Genomic DNA, 15,556 nt, shown 5'->3' on the forward strand with positions numbered 1-15,556 from the left:
TACATCTTATTCCAAAGGAACAGACTTCTATGACATTGTATATAGGCGTATTCAAAGCATTCTACAAACAAGGTCAGATTGCGTTAATATTGTGCATCCAATGTAACCTACGCGTTACGGAGTTATCTTACTCCTTCTTCAGGGATGATCCATTTTAGCACACTTAAATTTACAAAATAGTAGAATCTATAAAAACATAAGAAATAATTATGTTTTTATAGATTCTACTATTTTGTAAATTTAAGTGTGCTAAAATGGATCATCCCTGAAGAAGGAGTAAGATAACTCCGTAACGCGTAGGTTACATTGGATGCACAATATTAACGCAATCTGACCTTGTTTGTAGAATGCTTTGAATACGCCTATATACAATGTCATAGAAGTCTGTTCCTTTGGAATAAGATGTAGGAAGCAAATGTTTTCTGGTTCTATAAATATATGCACATGGAGGAAGTAATGTGTCCCTTTCTCCTGTTCGGAAATGTATGTTAATATATTATTCTTTGTTTTTTCTTTCTATGTTGAAATAAAATTATTTTTTTATATATTTTTACCAAATCAATTGGTGTCACAGTCTATGCCTAAAAAGTCCCGCCTTCTTTAAGGGGAAAACTTCTAAAGTAAACTGCAACATTAGTAATCTGAGCTGCAGGGGGAGATGCTGACTACAGACTGGCATCATTGGGGTAAGTGACCATGGGATGAAAGTGGGGTGGGGGTACAGAGATGTGCTCGACATTGGAGGTGCACATTAATTTGGGTACAGAGCACAGATGTGTTTGACCCCCTTCACACTAGCAGACTGATTGGGTCCACCTGTCCGTTTCCAGGCAGACCCGATCAGACCATCCATAGCACTTTATGGAGCCGTGAATGTCAGCGGACACCCGCTGCCATTCGATCCTGTCTGCTAAAAACAGATGGGAAGATCCATTCTCTATCCATCTGGTGGATCAGATTGGATAACAGATGGAAATAGACAGGTGGTCTGTTTCCATCCAAAATCCCCATAGAGAGCAGTGTGCCGTGTCCATGTCGGCTCTGCATCAGGACAGGTCTGCCCCTTGTGAAAGGGGCCCTAGGGGTGTTCAGGGTGCCAAGGGGTGTTCAGGGTGCAAAGTTAATTTGCTGCAGCGTGAAATGGTGTGATGGAGGGATACAGAGGTGCAGGTGTGTGTATGTGGGGGGTGGGTACAGAGGTGTGGGGAGGGGGGGTGTCCTGAGGAATGCAGAGGTGTGTGTGTGTGTAGGGGGGGGGGGGGGGTACGGAGGTGTACTGGGGGTTACAATGGCTTGCTGGGCTTATAGTGGCATACTGTGAGGGATAAAGAGGATTCTAGGAGGTGCAGAGCTGTTTGTGGGTGCAGAGTTGTGCTAGGGGGGGTATGGAGGATGCTGGGAGATGCAGGTGTGTAGAAGGTGCAGCAGTGTACTGGGGTACAGGGCTTATTTTGGAGGTACAGGCATGTGCAGGGGGTATGGAGGCATTCTGGGGGGTATAGAGATGTGCAAAGGGGTATGGCAATAGAAGGTTCTTGTAGAACCACGTCCATGGCTGGCTGAACACATGGGGGGAAAAAAGTCTACCTGATGTTTTTTGGGAAGGTAGGAAATCATGCAGGAAGGGGTCCAACTGCAGAACATGTGAAAGTCCTGCTGCAATAAAGTGCCCTGCAATGGGGAGTAAAGGGCCTGGATCAGTGACAAGGGCCCCCGGAGCGGGGCCAGGGTGGCCCTTCATGGTTTCCTGCACTGGGGCCCTGAAGTTTAGTTGCGCCTCTGCCAGAAATGAGCTGGCTAGGCCACAAATCTGAACTTAAGGTCTGTACTTAATAATACACACATTTTGCATATAATTTAGAGTTCTCCTTCAAAGACTACTTCTCATGTTTAATATTTGTGTTTTTACTTCTAGGTTGTAAACGCTTTTTATTCTCTGAATGGAGAGCGACTTGGTACCTACAATGGCCACACTGGAGCAGTGTGGTGTGTTGATGTTGACTGTATCCTTTAAATTACTGAAGGCCCATCCGAATATTTTGGTTGGATAGAATGTTTCCATGGCAAAGAAATAAATAAAATGTGAATAGTAAAAAAAAAAAAAAAAAACCTTATTCATGTGTATAGATCAGTGATGGCGAACCTTGGCACCCCAGATGTTTTGGAACTACATTTCCCATGATGCTCATGTACTCTGCAGTGTAGATGAGCATCATGGGAAATGTAGTTCCAAAACATCTGGGGTGCCAAGGTTCGCCATCACTGGTATAGATCATCCCAAACTCAAAACTGTGTGTGTGTATACACACACACTTACCACAGCTCACAAATGCAATATACCTGTGTGCTTAGCTGTGTGCTTTAAGTATATTGCCTGAGGAATCTTCTGCAGAAGAGGGCATGAAGACAGTGCTGTCAAAATGGGCACCTTCCTGTACAGCTTCTTTTTTAATTTGCTGGCTGTCAACACAGGTTCACTTTAGGACCCCTTTCACACTGTGGCAGTGCGGGCATTAGTGGTAAAGCGCTGCTAGTGTGTCGCATTTAACCCCCGCTAGCGGCCGAGGAAAGGGTTCATTTTTGCGCCACTGCCCATTCATTTCAATGGCAGGGGAGGTGAAGGAGCAGTGTTTACACCGCTCCCACACCGCCCCAAAGATGCTGCTTGCAGGACTTTTTTTTCCCATCCTGCAAGTGGTGCGCCCAGTTTGAAAGCACTTGGGCTTTCACACTGAGGTGGCTTCAGAGGCGCTTTAGAGATGCTATTTTTAGTGATAAAACGCCTGAAAAGCACCGCAATGTGCAAGGGGTCTAATACATTGTTTGCAATGCTTGAGTAGGAATGAGATCATTGGAGTTTTAAAAATTGATTAGGCTAGAGTCAAACCTAAGCATTGCAGTACATCGCACGAAACACACCTTTTTGTGCATTGCGGTGCCATTCATTTTGAATAGCACACAAAAGCACCTCCTCAACAACACTATGGGGTTGATTTACTAAAGGCAAATAGTCTGTGCACTGCAAGTGCACCTGCTCTAGATCTGAGGGGAACATGCAAGTAAAAAAAAAAAAAAAAGTATTTTCCTTGCACATGATTAAAAAAAGATCGAAATCAGCAGAGCTTTCCCTCAGTTTAGTTTCCACTTGGATCTAGTGCAGCCAGCTGCACTTACAGTGCATAGTATTTTTGTCTTTAGTAAATCAACCTGTGATGATGTGCTCTGTATCTGAAAAAGGTGCTGGTAAGTTGTTGTTTTTTTGTTTTGTTTTTTTTCCTAGTTCATTCTAGTTTTTTGGCAGGCCATTCAAATATGTTGCAATGCATCAATGAGCACCCTAAGTGAAAAGTAAAAGTTAAGATCCAACCAGCTGTGGTAAGGTGGACTATAACTAAAGGCAAACTTTTTTTTTTTTTTTTGCTTTGGATAGAGTGGAGATGGATTAGAACCAGTCAGTTTTTATTGCTGTCTGTCTGTGCCCCCTTTAGAGGGATTCACCCTCTTTATTTATTAAAAGTAATAGTGGGGAAATTTTCCAATGGGAACGTTGGGTTTGGTTACCCGGGGTCCCAGAGGAATTCCCTTAATTTGCAGGGATTTCCTCTCACTTTCTGTTTGGCTATGGGACAGGAAGTGAAGGTACATCTCCGCAATGGGACAAAGATGGAAAAATAATCCTTATAGGGGTTATAATCCTCCCTTTCTCTATCCAAAATGAGAAATACACATTGCACAGACATGTTTCACTGTTGTCCCCATCAGGAAACCTTCCCTGGGAAGGGACATGCAGAAGTTGTTGGTGTGTATATATAGTAAGGAAGTGGCTCATAAGAGGCTACAGGAGTTCAGCAGTGCAATGTTGTATAAATTGCTTTAGCATAGTAAATGTCATTCATTTAGGGTGTACATGTTCTTTAAATCTGTATTAACCTGCAGTTGAAGAAAAAAAAAAATCCCCTGCAAGGAAATGTCATAATGTGCTAGAATGCATTGCTAACTAGCACATTATGAGAGATTTGCCTTAAAACGAAGCCCTCCAGCAACACACTGTCACCACTGAGAGGGCTTCCATTATCAACTGGTCCTCCTTCCAGGTACATGGCCTCCAGCTACTTGACTGGCTGGGGGTGCGATAACTTTACTCCTACGCATGGGTGCTAAAGGTCTGGCACAGTATACCAGACCTTCAGAGCTCATGCGCTGGAGACGAATATTTCCTAAACGGTGCAAGTTTAGGAGATGTGCTCTTTACCTACAGGTAAGCCTTATTTAAGACTTGCATGTAGGTATAAGTGGTATAACAGAGTTTACTACCACTTTGTTTTTTGTATGAAATGAGCTCTACATCTTTGTATGTTGAATTCTTTAATTGCTTGTTCAGGGGATACACGTCATGTACTCTCCGGATCAGCAGATAACTCCTGCAGATTGTGGGACTGTGAAACAGGTAAGTGCTTCTGGGCATCTTGTTGAGAGTGACTTATTTCTGGTCATTGTTTTTTTTTATTTTTTTTATTATTATTTAGAAGAATTGGCATTTACAATATTTCACCATCGCAATGTATTGTAATGATATAAGGGATGTCTGTGAAAAAAAAAAATAGCTAGTACAATGTTGGTGAGGTAGTAGCAGCCCAGTGATGAGAGGGGCGATGAGCAAGCAGCAGTACTAACCTACTGAAGGGACAGTCCTTTTGCTTATTCTGAATGGTGAACACTCAAATCTGTTGTCTTTTCAGTCAATATACTTTGAGCATATCATGATTTAGCTGTTAGAATGTGTTTGCACTATTAGGTACCCATATGTAAGATGATCAATCAATCATTAATAGTGCTTGTGGGTGCCAGCAGACATTGTTGACTTTTCTAAGCTTCCATAATGTTGTCCCCTAAAGTAAAGCTGATGCTGCTGATATCATCAATCCTTCAAACAGTATGAGTGAATACATTCTTGCAGTAACTCTTTAAAAGTAATTGTTGTCTGGTCAATTGTCTACAAGCATGGCAGCCATTGCAATTTTGACCTGCTTTAGTCCTAATTTGATGACTGCTGCTTTAGTTTACTAATCATTGTGGTGACTGATTGTAACATTGGGGTCTGTTTACTAAAGGCAAATCCACTTTGCACTATAAGTACAGTCGCTGTAGATCTTAGGGGAAGCTCTAAAATGAGGGAAGCTCTGCTGATTTTATCATCCAATCATGTACAAGCAAAAATGCTGTTCTTTATTTCCCTTGAATGACCCCCCTCAGATCTACAGCAACTGCACTTCCAAGTGCACTTGCAGTGCAAAGTGGATTTGCCTTTAGTAAATAACCCTCAGTGTGTCATATGCCAACAGTATCCAAACAGTATCCAGTATGCAAACATGCAGCCATCTTGCATGATTACGTTAACTAAAGGGCAAGGCTGTGCAGATCCCATCCACCATGGCAATTAGGAAAAAGCCATTTGGTGATAGAGACTTTATGCTCCTAAGCCCCTTCACTTAGATTTCTAGATGGGCGACCTGAGTTACTGCACACACGGCTTCCTATTTCCTGTTATGTGACTTTGCTGTCCTATGATTAAAAGGCATAAGGGGCTGTATGTGTGGGGAAGAATGTATTCATTACAGGCATGCCCAGCATCTATAAGATATAGCAGTATTAAGCACTTAATTTCCAGCCTGTAATAACTATTAATTATCGGCTCATTTTTCTGTGTTGTGATAGTTTGACTGACAAAAACTCTGTCACACAACATTAATGAAACTAATGAATTTTATGCATTTTTTTTGAGACAGAGCTTTCCTTATTTAACCATTTGCCTACAGAGCACTTTTACCCCTTATCTGCCCAGGCCAATTTTCAGCCTTCAGTGCCGTCACATTTTGACAATTGCGCGGTCATGCATTGCTCTACAATAACAACATTTTTATAAGTTTTTTTGGTGGTATTGTGCCCCAAAACCACCCACTTGTGACAATAGCGAATTAGTATTCGCTATTGTCTTCTGGCTTGTCCTGAGAAAGTCGCAGAGGGGTGAGTGCGGGAGGGGAAGACCGTCACCATTGAGGAGTAAGTGCGGGAGGTGGGGATTGTCACTGCGGAGGGTTGAGTGCAGGAGGGGGGGGGGGGTCGTCACTGTGGAGGGTTGATTGCGGGAGGGGGAGACCATCACAGTAGAGGGGTGAGTGTGGGAGGGGGAGACCGTCACCGCGGAGGGGTGAGTGCAGGAGGAGGAAGACTCTCATCATGGAGAGGCTGGGTGCCAGGGGACCTGGAGGGGGGTTTGCTGTCCCCCAAGAAAGTTAAACAGTAAAATTAGAGCTAGGAATTATGGGGGAGGGACTGCAATATAATAAGAAATTTGTACACCGATCAGTCATAACATTATGACCATTACAGGTAAAGTGAATAACTTTGACCATCTCATTACAGTGGCACCTGAAAACGTGTGATATAGTAGTCAGGGAGTTAACATGTTATCCCTGAAGCTGATGTGCTGAAAGCAGAAAAAAGGCCCAGTGTAAGGATTTGAGTGACTATGATTAGGGCCAAAATGTAATGGTTAGAAGACCTGGGTCAGAGCAGCTCCAAAACTGCAGCTCTTTTGGAATATTCCTAGTCTGCAGTGGTCCGGACCTATCAAAAATAGTCCAAGGAAGGAAAACCAGCAACAGGGTTATGGGCAACTAAGGCTCATTGATGCACATGGGGAGAGAATGCTGACCTGCTGTCTGATCTAATAGAAGACCCAGTATAGCTCAAATTGCTGAAAAGCGAATGCTGGTTTCAATAGAAAGGTGTCAGGACACACGGTGCATCGCAGCAATTTAAGAAAGTGGCCTGATCTGATGAATCATGTTTTCTTTTACTTCATGTGAGTGACCAGGCGCATGTGCATAACCTTAAGATAAAAAAATCCCAGTTGGGTGCCCACTGTGAGACACAGCGCACAGCTGAACAGGACCTGGATGGTTAGGCAAGGGAAAATGGATTACGCATGGTAGCTCTGTATCACATCATGTGCCATAAGCAAAGGAACCAAATAATGAACTATATCACCATGATGAGTGAGTAGCTGAGTTCTAGACAAATAACTACTAAATTGACTAGGTGGACACTGCAGCCTGTAGTCCTGTGTGAATGCTTCATCTAAAATGCATGCAAAGGTGAGGAAAAGACAGGCGTATGGGCCCCCATAGTGTAATAGTTAAAAATAAGGATTTATTAAATGTGAATAAATGCACTTACAAGAGTAGTGAGGAGCAGCGCAAGTAGGGAAAGTTCTGCAACGTCAGGCTAAGTAGCCAAGAGTGGAGGATAGCCTACATCTGTTTTTTTTTCAGGGATTTACCAAAACATATTCCAGCTATAGTTCTATAATGAATATGGGCTGAAAGTGCACACTCTCAGGTTTAATTTGAGGGTATGTAAATCCAAATCCGAGGAAGGGTTTAAGAATTACAACTCTTAAGAATAGCCCCCCCCCCCCTTTTTTTTTCAAGGGACCAAAGCTAATTGGACAATTGTATCAAAAGCTGTTTCATGGCCAGGTATGGGCTACTCCTTCCTTATTTCTTCATCAGTTAAGCAGGTAAAAGGTCTGGAGTTGATTCTAAGTGTGGTATTTGCATTTGGAATCTAGTGCTGTGAACCTACATCATGTGTTCAAAGGAGCTGTCCATAAAAAGTGAAACGGACCATTGTAAGGCTTCAAAAAAATGAAACAAATCCATCAGGGAGATAGCACCAACATTAGGAGTGACCAAATCAATAGTTTTGGTAAATTCTGAGGAAAGTAGAACGCACTGGTGAACTTCAGCAACATAAAAAGGCCTGGACATCTACGGAAGATAACAGTAGTGGATGATCACAGGATCCTCTCTGTGGTAAAGAAAAACCCATTCACAACAGCCAGGCAAGTGAAGGACACTCTCCAGGAGGTGGGCGTATCATTATCAAAGTCTACAATCAAGAGAAGGCTTCACGAGAGCAAATACAGAGGGTTCACCACAAGGTGCAAATCATTCATAAGCCTGAAGAACAGAAAAGCCACATTAGCCTTTGCCAAAAAACATAAAAAAAAAAAAAAAGCCAGACCAGTTCTGGAAAAGCATTCTTTGGACAAATGAAACAAAGATTAACCTGTACCAGAATGACTGGAAGAAAAATGTGGAGAAGGTTTCGGAACAGCTCATGATCCAAAGCACACAACATCATCTGTAAAACAGTGGAGTCAAAGTGATGGCATTGGCATGCATGGCTCCCAGTGGCACTGGTTCATTTATTTTTATTTTTTTCATGTGACATAAGCAGCCAGATGAATTCTGCAGTGTTTAGAGTTATACTGTCAGCCAAGATTCAGCCAAATGCAGCAAAGTTGATTGGACGGTGCTTCACAGTACAGATGGACAATGATCCAAAACGCACTGCAAAAGCAACCCAGGAGCTCTTGGAGGAAAAGTGGAATATTCTGCAATGGCCGAGTAAATCACCTGATCTCAACCCTATTGAGCATGCATTTCACGTGTTGAAGGCAAAGCTAAAGTCAGGAAGACCCACAAACAAACAACAAATGACTGCTGCAGTTAGAGCCTGGCAAAGCATCAGAAAGGAGAAAACTCTTTGCTATTTTCTATGGGTTCCAGACTTCAAGCAGTCATTGCCAGTAATGATTAACAAAATATTAAAACTTAACATTTTATTTTATGATATTCATTTGTCCAATTTTATATTTGAGCCCCTGAAAAATGGGGGGGGGGGGGGTGTCTGTGTATAAAAATAATTGCACTTGCAGTTCCTAAAATTTTTTTTTTGATATCCATGTTCAACCCCTTGAATTCAAGCTGAACGTTTGCACTTCTAATTAATTTGGATCGTTTTGTTTTAATTTTTATTCTGGTGGCATACAGAGCCAAATGTACCGTATATACTCGAGTATAAGCCGAGATTTTCAGCCTCTTTTTTGAGGCTGAAAGTGCCCCCCTCGGCTTATACTCGAGTCATCGCTGTCTGCCTGCTCGATCAGCGTGTCGAGCAGACAGACAGCGGCCATTCTATTCTAATTCAAAAGCCGCGCCTCCGGCTCCGCCTTCGCCTGTGATAGGCGGAACACTGAATTTCCCAGCAGCCTGTGTTCCGCCTATCACGGACATCCGCTCATCCTCGTACTACGGACGAGGATGAAAGGATGGCCGTGATAGGCGGAACACAGACTGCTGGGAAATTGTGTTCCGCCTATCACAGACAGGGAGGCGCGGCATTTGAACAGGAAAATGGGCGCCGACGAAGAGCGGTGATCCTGGGACGGGACCGGACGGAGGCTCGGCTCGGGACGGGACGGGACCGGACGGAGTCTCGGGACGGGACCGGACCGGACCGGACGGAGGCTCGGCTCGGGACGGGACGGGACCGGACGGAGGCTCGGGACCGGACGGAGGCTGGGGACACAGGTAGGCTGGACACACAAGGCCACACACACACACACACACACACACACACACGGATGGACACACACACACAGGGATGGATGGATGGATGGACACACACACAGGGATGGACAGGCATATCTCACCCTCGGCTTATACACGAGTCAATAGGTTTCCCAGTTTTTTGGGGGTAAATTGGGGGCCTCGGCTTATACTCGGGTCGGCCTATACTCGAGTATATACGGTATTCAAATTTGTACCCGTGTCCAAATATATATGGACCTTACTGTGTGTGCATGCGTATATAAAAAAAAAAAACTATATATATATATATATATATATATATATATATATATATATATATATATATTATTATATTATTTTATTTTATTTTTATTTTTATTTTTTTTCTTTCTTACTTACCACAATTGTATATTTACAGATATTAAGTGAGGACTTGCAACACAATAGAATATTTGATTTCACAAAGTACAGCCATCATTTTAAGAAAGGAGATGTGCTCAGTTCTGATTATATTTTTGTTTATTTTTAATTACTAATATGACTAAACCTGCCTACTTTTTTGTCTGCTTGTCATCTTCATCGCCTTTTTTTTTTTTGTTTTTTTTGTACTTTAGGAAAGCAGCTAGCCCTCCTAGAGACTAATTCAGCTGTCAGGACCTGTGGATTTGACTTCGGAGGCAACATCATCATGTTTTCCACAGACAAGCAAATGGGTTATCAGTGCTTTGTCAACTTCTTTGACCTAAGAGATCCATCCCAAATTGGTGAGAATTTAGGAACCACTGAGAGCCTGAGGAAAAATATATAAAATATATAAATGCTTGCAGTGATTTTTTTATTTTTTATTTTTTTATTCTTGTGTACAGATTTTGATTGGAAATGGTTCCCTCTCCTGTCAGCACTGTTTCTTCACTAAGTTATTATTTTAGACATATAAATAAACCACTTCAGGACTGTAAACTCCAACCCCCTTTTCCCTTTCAATAATTTTTATTTGAAAGGTTTCCCCAAATCCTAACTTTTGATCATTGTCGCTATTAATAAGTTTACATAAGAAAAGAGTATTTGTAAAGTATCACAGTCGACAACCCTAATGAGCATTATTTCAGAGAGACTGTGCAGCGCACAATTCTTACTGTTCTTAAAGGGAGGAGGAGCAAGGATATTGAGGGGTATTATGTATAAGCCAAAAAGAGGGAATGCCCCTTGGGGGTAATGAGAGAAGAGTAAAGATTTAGAGGGAAACTGAGAAGGCTCCAGAGTTTCTAATGTGCTTTTCCTACCGTGTGTGTGTGTATGTGTATATATATATATATATATATATATATATATATATATATATATAATCTCATAGGGAAAAAAAAAGCATGACAGGACCTCTTAAAAATGAGATCTGGGGTCAAGACCTCAGATCCCATATTTACACTAAAATGCAATAAAAAAAAAAAAGGCATTTTAAGAGTAATGAGTGGAAGTGATGTTTTGATGTCGCTTCCACCCTGCTGTGTAGGGGTGCAACAGATCAAAAAACTCACGAATCGGATAATTTTTCGGATCAGCAATAATAATTTAATTTGCAAAAACCTGTAAAAATTCCACCAGCATATAGTCCCCACTGTAATATCCACAATCTTCCCCACTGTAATATTGGCTGAGCATGGCTGGGTGCGGCTGGGTACCGCTAGAGTATTGGCTAGGTACTGCAGGGTATGGAGGGATGGCTGCTTCCATCACTGGATCTCTCCCCTCCACTGTACAGAGAGCGGAGAGGGGAACCAGCGTCATGACATGGCGCCGATTTGTTTACAAGTGATCGATCCGTCGGAGCGATCACAGTGTAAACAGCCTGGGTGTAGAAAGATGGCCGCGGCCTTTCCTAAGGCCAATACCGCGGAGCGGATCGCGGCATGTGCCGATCCGAGCAGGGTGACCCGTTCGGATTACGGATCGGTGGCGATCCTTTGCACCCCTACTGCTGCTCCCGGAGATGGGTGGCGGGCACTGGCAGGGGGGGCTCTCCTGACGTCGATAAGTGATCTTGCGGTGAATCCGCCGCAGAGACCACTTTTATCTTGAAGCTGGACGAACAAGAGGTTTTGCACAGAGCAGCCTCCTCTTCTAGGGTCCTCCACTGGCGCTTCTGGCTCTTCCCGTCTTCAGAGTGCCCCTATAGCAAGCTACAAAGTGTAGTATAGTGTGCCCCATTGCAAGGTAAAAAAAATTTCTGACCACTCAAAAACCACTCACTTCCCCCACCCTGGCCACGCCCCATTTTCGGCTCCATTATCGGCCGTTTTTCTTTTCAGCCACAACTGCCAGGAAAATTGTTCGGGATGCAAAGAAAAACCCACAAATAACTTCTCTGAAAACATGTGGTGTGGTTGTTTCAAGATGCACCAGCGGACTTTCCGAACGGGCTACTTGCCCACACATGGCACTTTTTCAGCGGACTAATACGGCGTACTAAGTCCGCCGGACTATCCGCCGTACTTTTGAAATGAACGGACTCGCCCACACACACGGAGGAAAGTCCGCTCATTTTGAGCGCGTCTCCAGGTAGGCGGGGCCCGCGAAGGATGTGTCGCTGGCCCCGCCACCTGGTATGTACTTAAAGGGGAACCCCAACGCCGAAAAAATTGGCGTGGGGGTCCCCCCCAGGTCCACATCTGACCCTTGTCCGAGCACGCTACCCGGCCGGCCAGGGAAGGGGGGGGAACGAGCGAGCCCCCCCCCCCCCCCCCCCCCGAGCCGTACCAGGCCGCGTGCCCTCAACATGGGGGGTGCCTTGGGGAAGGGGGGCCGCGCAGCCCCCCCCACCCCAAAGCACCTTGTCCCCATGTTGATGAGGACAAGGGCCTCTTCCCCACAACCCTGGCCGTTGGTTGTCGGGGTCTGCGGGCGGGGGTCTTATCGGAATCCGGGAGCCCCCTTTAATAAGGGGGCCCCCGGATACCAGCCCCCCACCCTATGTGAATGAGTATGGGGTACAATGTACCCCTACCCATTCACCTGTAAAATAAAGTACAAAAAAAACAACACACAAGGGTTAAAATAGTTCATTGCACAGCTCCGGGGGTCTTCCGTCTTCGGGGGTCTTCTCGCCAGGCTCCTCCGCTATCTTCTAGCTCTTTTACTAGCGGAGGAGCTTTCTTCCTCGCCGTCGCCCTCTTCTTCCGACTTCGGGGGTCTTGTCCCCCTCTTCGGTTCTTCTGCCGGGCCACTGCACCTTCTTCTAGCTCTTTTACAGGCGGTGGCCCGGTCTTCTGTCGCCGCCGCCGCCTTCTGTTCTTCTTCTTCTCTTCAGATGTTGCCTCGTCGCATCCTCCACTCACAATGGCACCGACGCGCGGCGACTTATATAGGGACATCACTGGATGATGTCCCCGCCTATTATGATGTCACAGTCCCAGCATCCTCTTGGAGGCTACACATGGGGGGGATTGTGCGGCGGACTTGAGTTTGCCGGACTTTTCCACTCGATTGTTTGATCGTGTGTACGCGGCATTAGGAGGCACTTGAAGAAAGATTGGCTGCATGGTCAAGTCTAGGGCTGCAACGAACGATTATTTTCATAATCGATTAGTTGGCCGATTTATTGTTTTGATCCGATAATAACCTAAAGTGTGGTATATAATTTAATATGTAAAGTTAATAAAAAAAGGGCAATTTATTCTTAAAAATCTATATGCAGTGGTAAACATAAATAACCAACTATATGGTTAGGAGCAAAATCTCTAATCCATTCTGAGAATAACAGACAGAAGAGAGATACTGTATATACTATTGGAGGTTGAATATGGTAAATATCATCAGACTTGGAGATCACATTTTTTATTTAGACCCCTTTCACGCTGAGGTGCATGTAATGTGCCCTTCCTCCTTGTGATGTGCCCTGCTCCCACATAATGTGACTTGCCTCCATGTAAAAGTTTACTTTAAATGTAATTGTAATGCCTTCTGTTACCTCCAGTCTATCGGCCTCCACCTTCTCTGGGTTCAGATGCTGATCTTCCCTGCACAGTCTTTAAAGTACATGTTATACTTACCTGTACGGTGTAATGGTTTTGCATAGAGCAGCCCCGATTCTTCTCTTCTGGGTCCCCCACAGATACTTCTGGCTCCTCCTGCCTTCAGAGTGCCCCGATGGCAAGCTGCAAATTCTAGCATAGCGTGCCCCTATAGCAAGGTAAAAAAACTTCTGCCTTTAGATCCACTCACTTCCTGCCCAGGACTACATGTTTCATGAGGCATTGCTCCTCACACATTCACAAGTTCTCCCGCACTTACTGACATGTATGGATGGTGTACTGGACTGTATGTATGCTGCACTGTATTTCCTGATATGTAAGCAATGCATTTCTGTATGCAGACCAACTAATCCTCTGGCTGACTAGTCGATTATGAAAATAGTTGACAACTATTTTCATAATTGTTTAGTTGATTAATCGATTCGTTGTTTCAGCCCTAGTCGAGTTGCCAGAAGAAAGCCATTACTACGCAAATGCCACATAGTATCCCGCTTACAATACACCAAACAGCACAAAGTCATTTGGAGTGATGAGACCAAAATGTAGCTTTTTGGCCACAACCATAAACGCTACATTTGGATTTTGGAGAGGAGTCAACGAGGCATATGATGAAAGGTACACCATTCCTACTGTGAAACACAGAGGTAGATCGCTGATGTTTTGGGGATGTGTGAACTACAAAGGCACAGGACATTTGCTCAAAATTGATGGCAAGATGAATGCAGTATGTTATCAAAAAATTCTGGAGGAACATTTGCATTCATCAGCCAGGAAGCTGTGCATGGGATGAACTTGGACATTCCAACATGACGATTATCCAAAAAACAAGGCCAAGTGAAGGTTTTCTTTAAGGAACTGGAGGCTTTTTGCCAAGAGGAATGAGCAGCTTTACCATCTGAGAAAATAAAGAGCCTCATCCACAAATACCACAAAAGACTTCAAGCTGTCATTGATGTTAAAGAGGGCAATACACAGTATTAAGATCTGGGGTATGTAAACTTTTGACAAGGGTCATTTGGGTAGTTTCTAATGTCGTTATGATTTTAAAAGAGTAAACACGGTTGATTGATAATAAATGGCTTCAGCCAAACACGAACCATGAGCGAAAGAAATGTTTGTGTTATCAGTCATATTCTCTGAAAAATGGCCAAGAAATCATAAATTCTGCCGGGGTATGTAAACTTATGAGCACAATTTTGTGTGTGTGTCTATTATATATATATATATATATATATATATATATATATATATATATATATATATATATATATATAAAAAGTTTGCGTTCCACAAATTAATCGTCCTAGGTGATTCTATGCCAAGTATAAATAACGGGTTACTTATATTGGGAGAAAAGGTAAATTGATTAACAAAAAAGTTTTTAGCAAATTAATTTAGAGTCCTATATCATCATGGTGAGCTTTTGTAAAGGGACTCATAGATTGAGGTCTTAATGGTGCCAGAAACCAAGGGAGAGCTTGACAGGTGAGCAGCAAAATGTTTCCAGGTTTACCCACAGGGGAGCTTTGCTGTAAGTAAAAAGAGAATTTGGTGGGTTAAGTTGTGCTGCCTGATGTGTTTCGTGATGGTATAAATTTTGTAATGCAGTTTTGAAAATGTTTGAGTTTGACCGACAAAGAACTAGGTAGCATGCACAATAAGCAAAGAATTTTTGTGGGAATAGTCATCTTAATAGCATTGATTCTGCCAAATCAAATTGTAAATTTTGATTACATAAAAAGTAAGTGTTGGAGAATTCTAAAGGTTGAAATCTAATTAGCTTAATATAATTTATATTAGGAGCTGATGATTTCTTTTTTTTGACACAGGCATGTTCTAGAGAATTTGGTTAGGAAGACTAATCATCAGCGAAAAGGCAAATTTTATGTTTTAGGCTCCAATTTGACTCTATCAAATTTTGTTCTAACAAGAATGGTTAAAGCGGTAATAAACTCAAAACCAGAAATGTAATATATTGCAGGTTACAATGGCAATCCCATTGATGTCAATTGGGACACAGCCGCTACACAGGAACGCACAGGTGTTTTGTGCATTCCTGTGCAGGCAGGCCCATCCATATCAGTTGGG

The 15,556-nt window shown here is 43.3% G+C and overlaps 1 protein-coding gene across 1 annotated transcript in view; it reads left to right on the forward strand.

The window, feature by feature from the left end:
• The window catches only part of EIF3I (eukaryotic translation initiation factor 3 subunit I), a 44,026-nt gene that overhangs the window by 13,221 nt on the left and 15,249 nt on the right, over nucleotides 1–15,556 (forward strand). Inside the window, exons 3-5 of the mRNA XM_077481994.1 lie at nucleotides 1,916–2,003; nucleotides 4,382–4,447; nucleotides 10,055–10,204. Of these exons, the coding sequence (XP_077338120.1) occupies nucleotides 1,916–2,003; nucleotides 4,382–4,447; nucleotides 10,055–10,204 (304 nt within the window). The remainder of the gene's footprint in view (nucleotides 1–1,915; nucleotides 2,004–4,381; nucleotides 4,448–10,054; nucleotides 10,205–15,556) is intronic.

Source organism: Lithobates pipiens, unplaced genomic scaffold (assembly GCF_037356315.1).
Source record: "Lithobates pipiens isolate NorthernLeopardFrog02 unplaced genomic scaffold, aLitPip1_a1.2 Scaffold_16, whole genome shotgun sequence".
Classification (NCBI taxonomy): domain Eukaryota; kingdom Metazoa; phylum Chordata; class Amphibia; order Anura; family Ranidae; genus Lithobates; species Lithobates pipiens.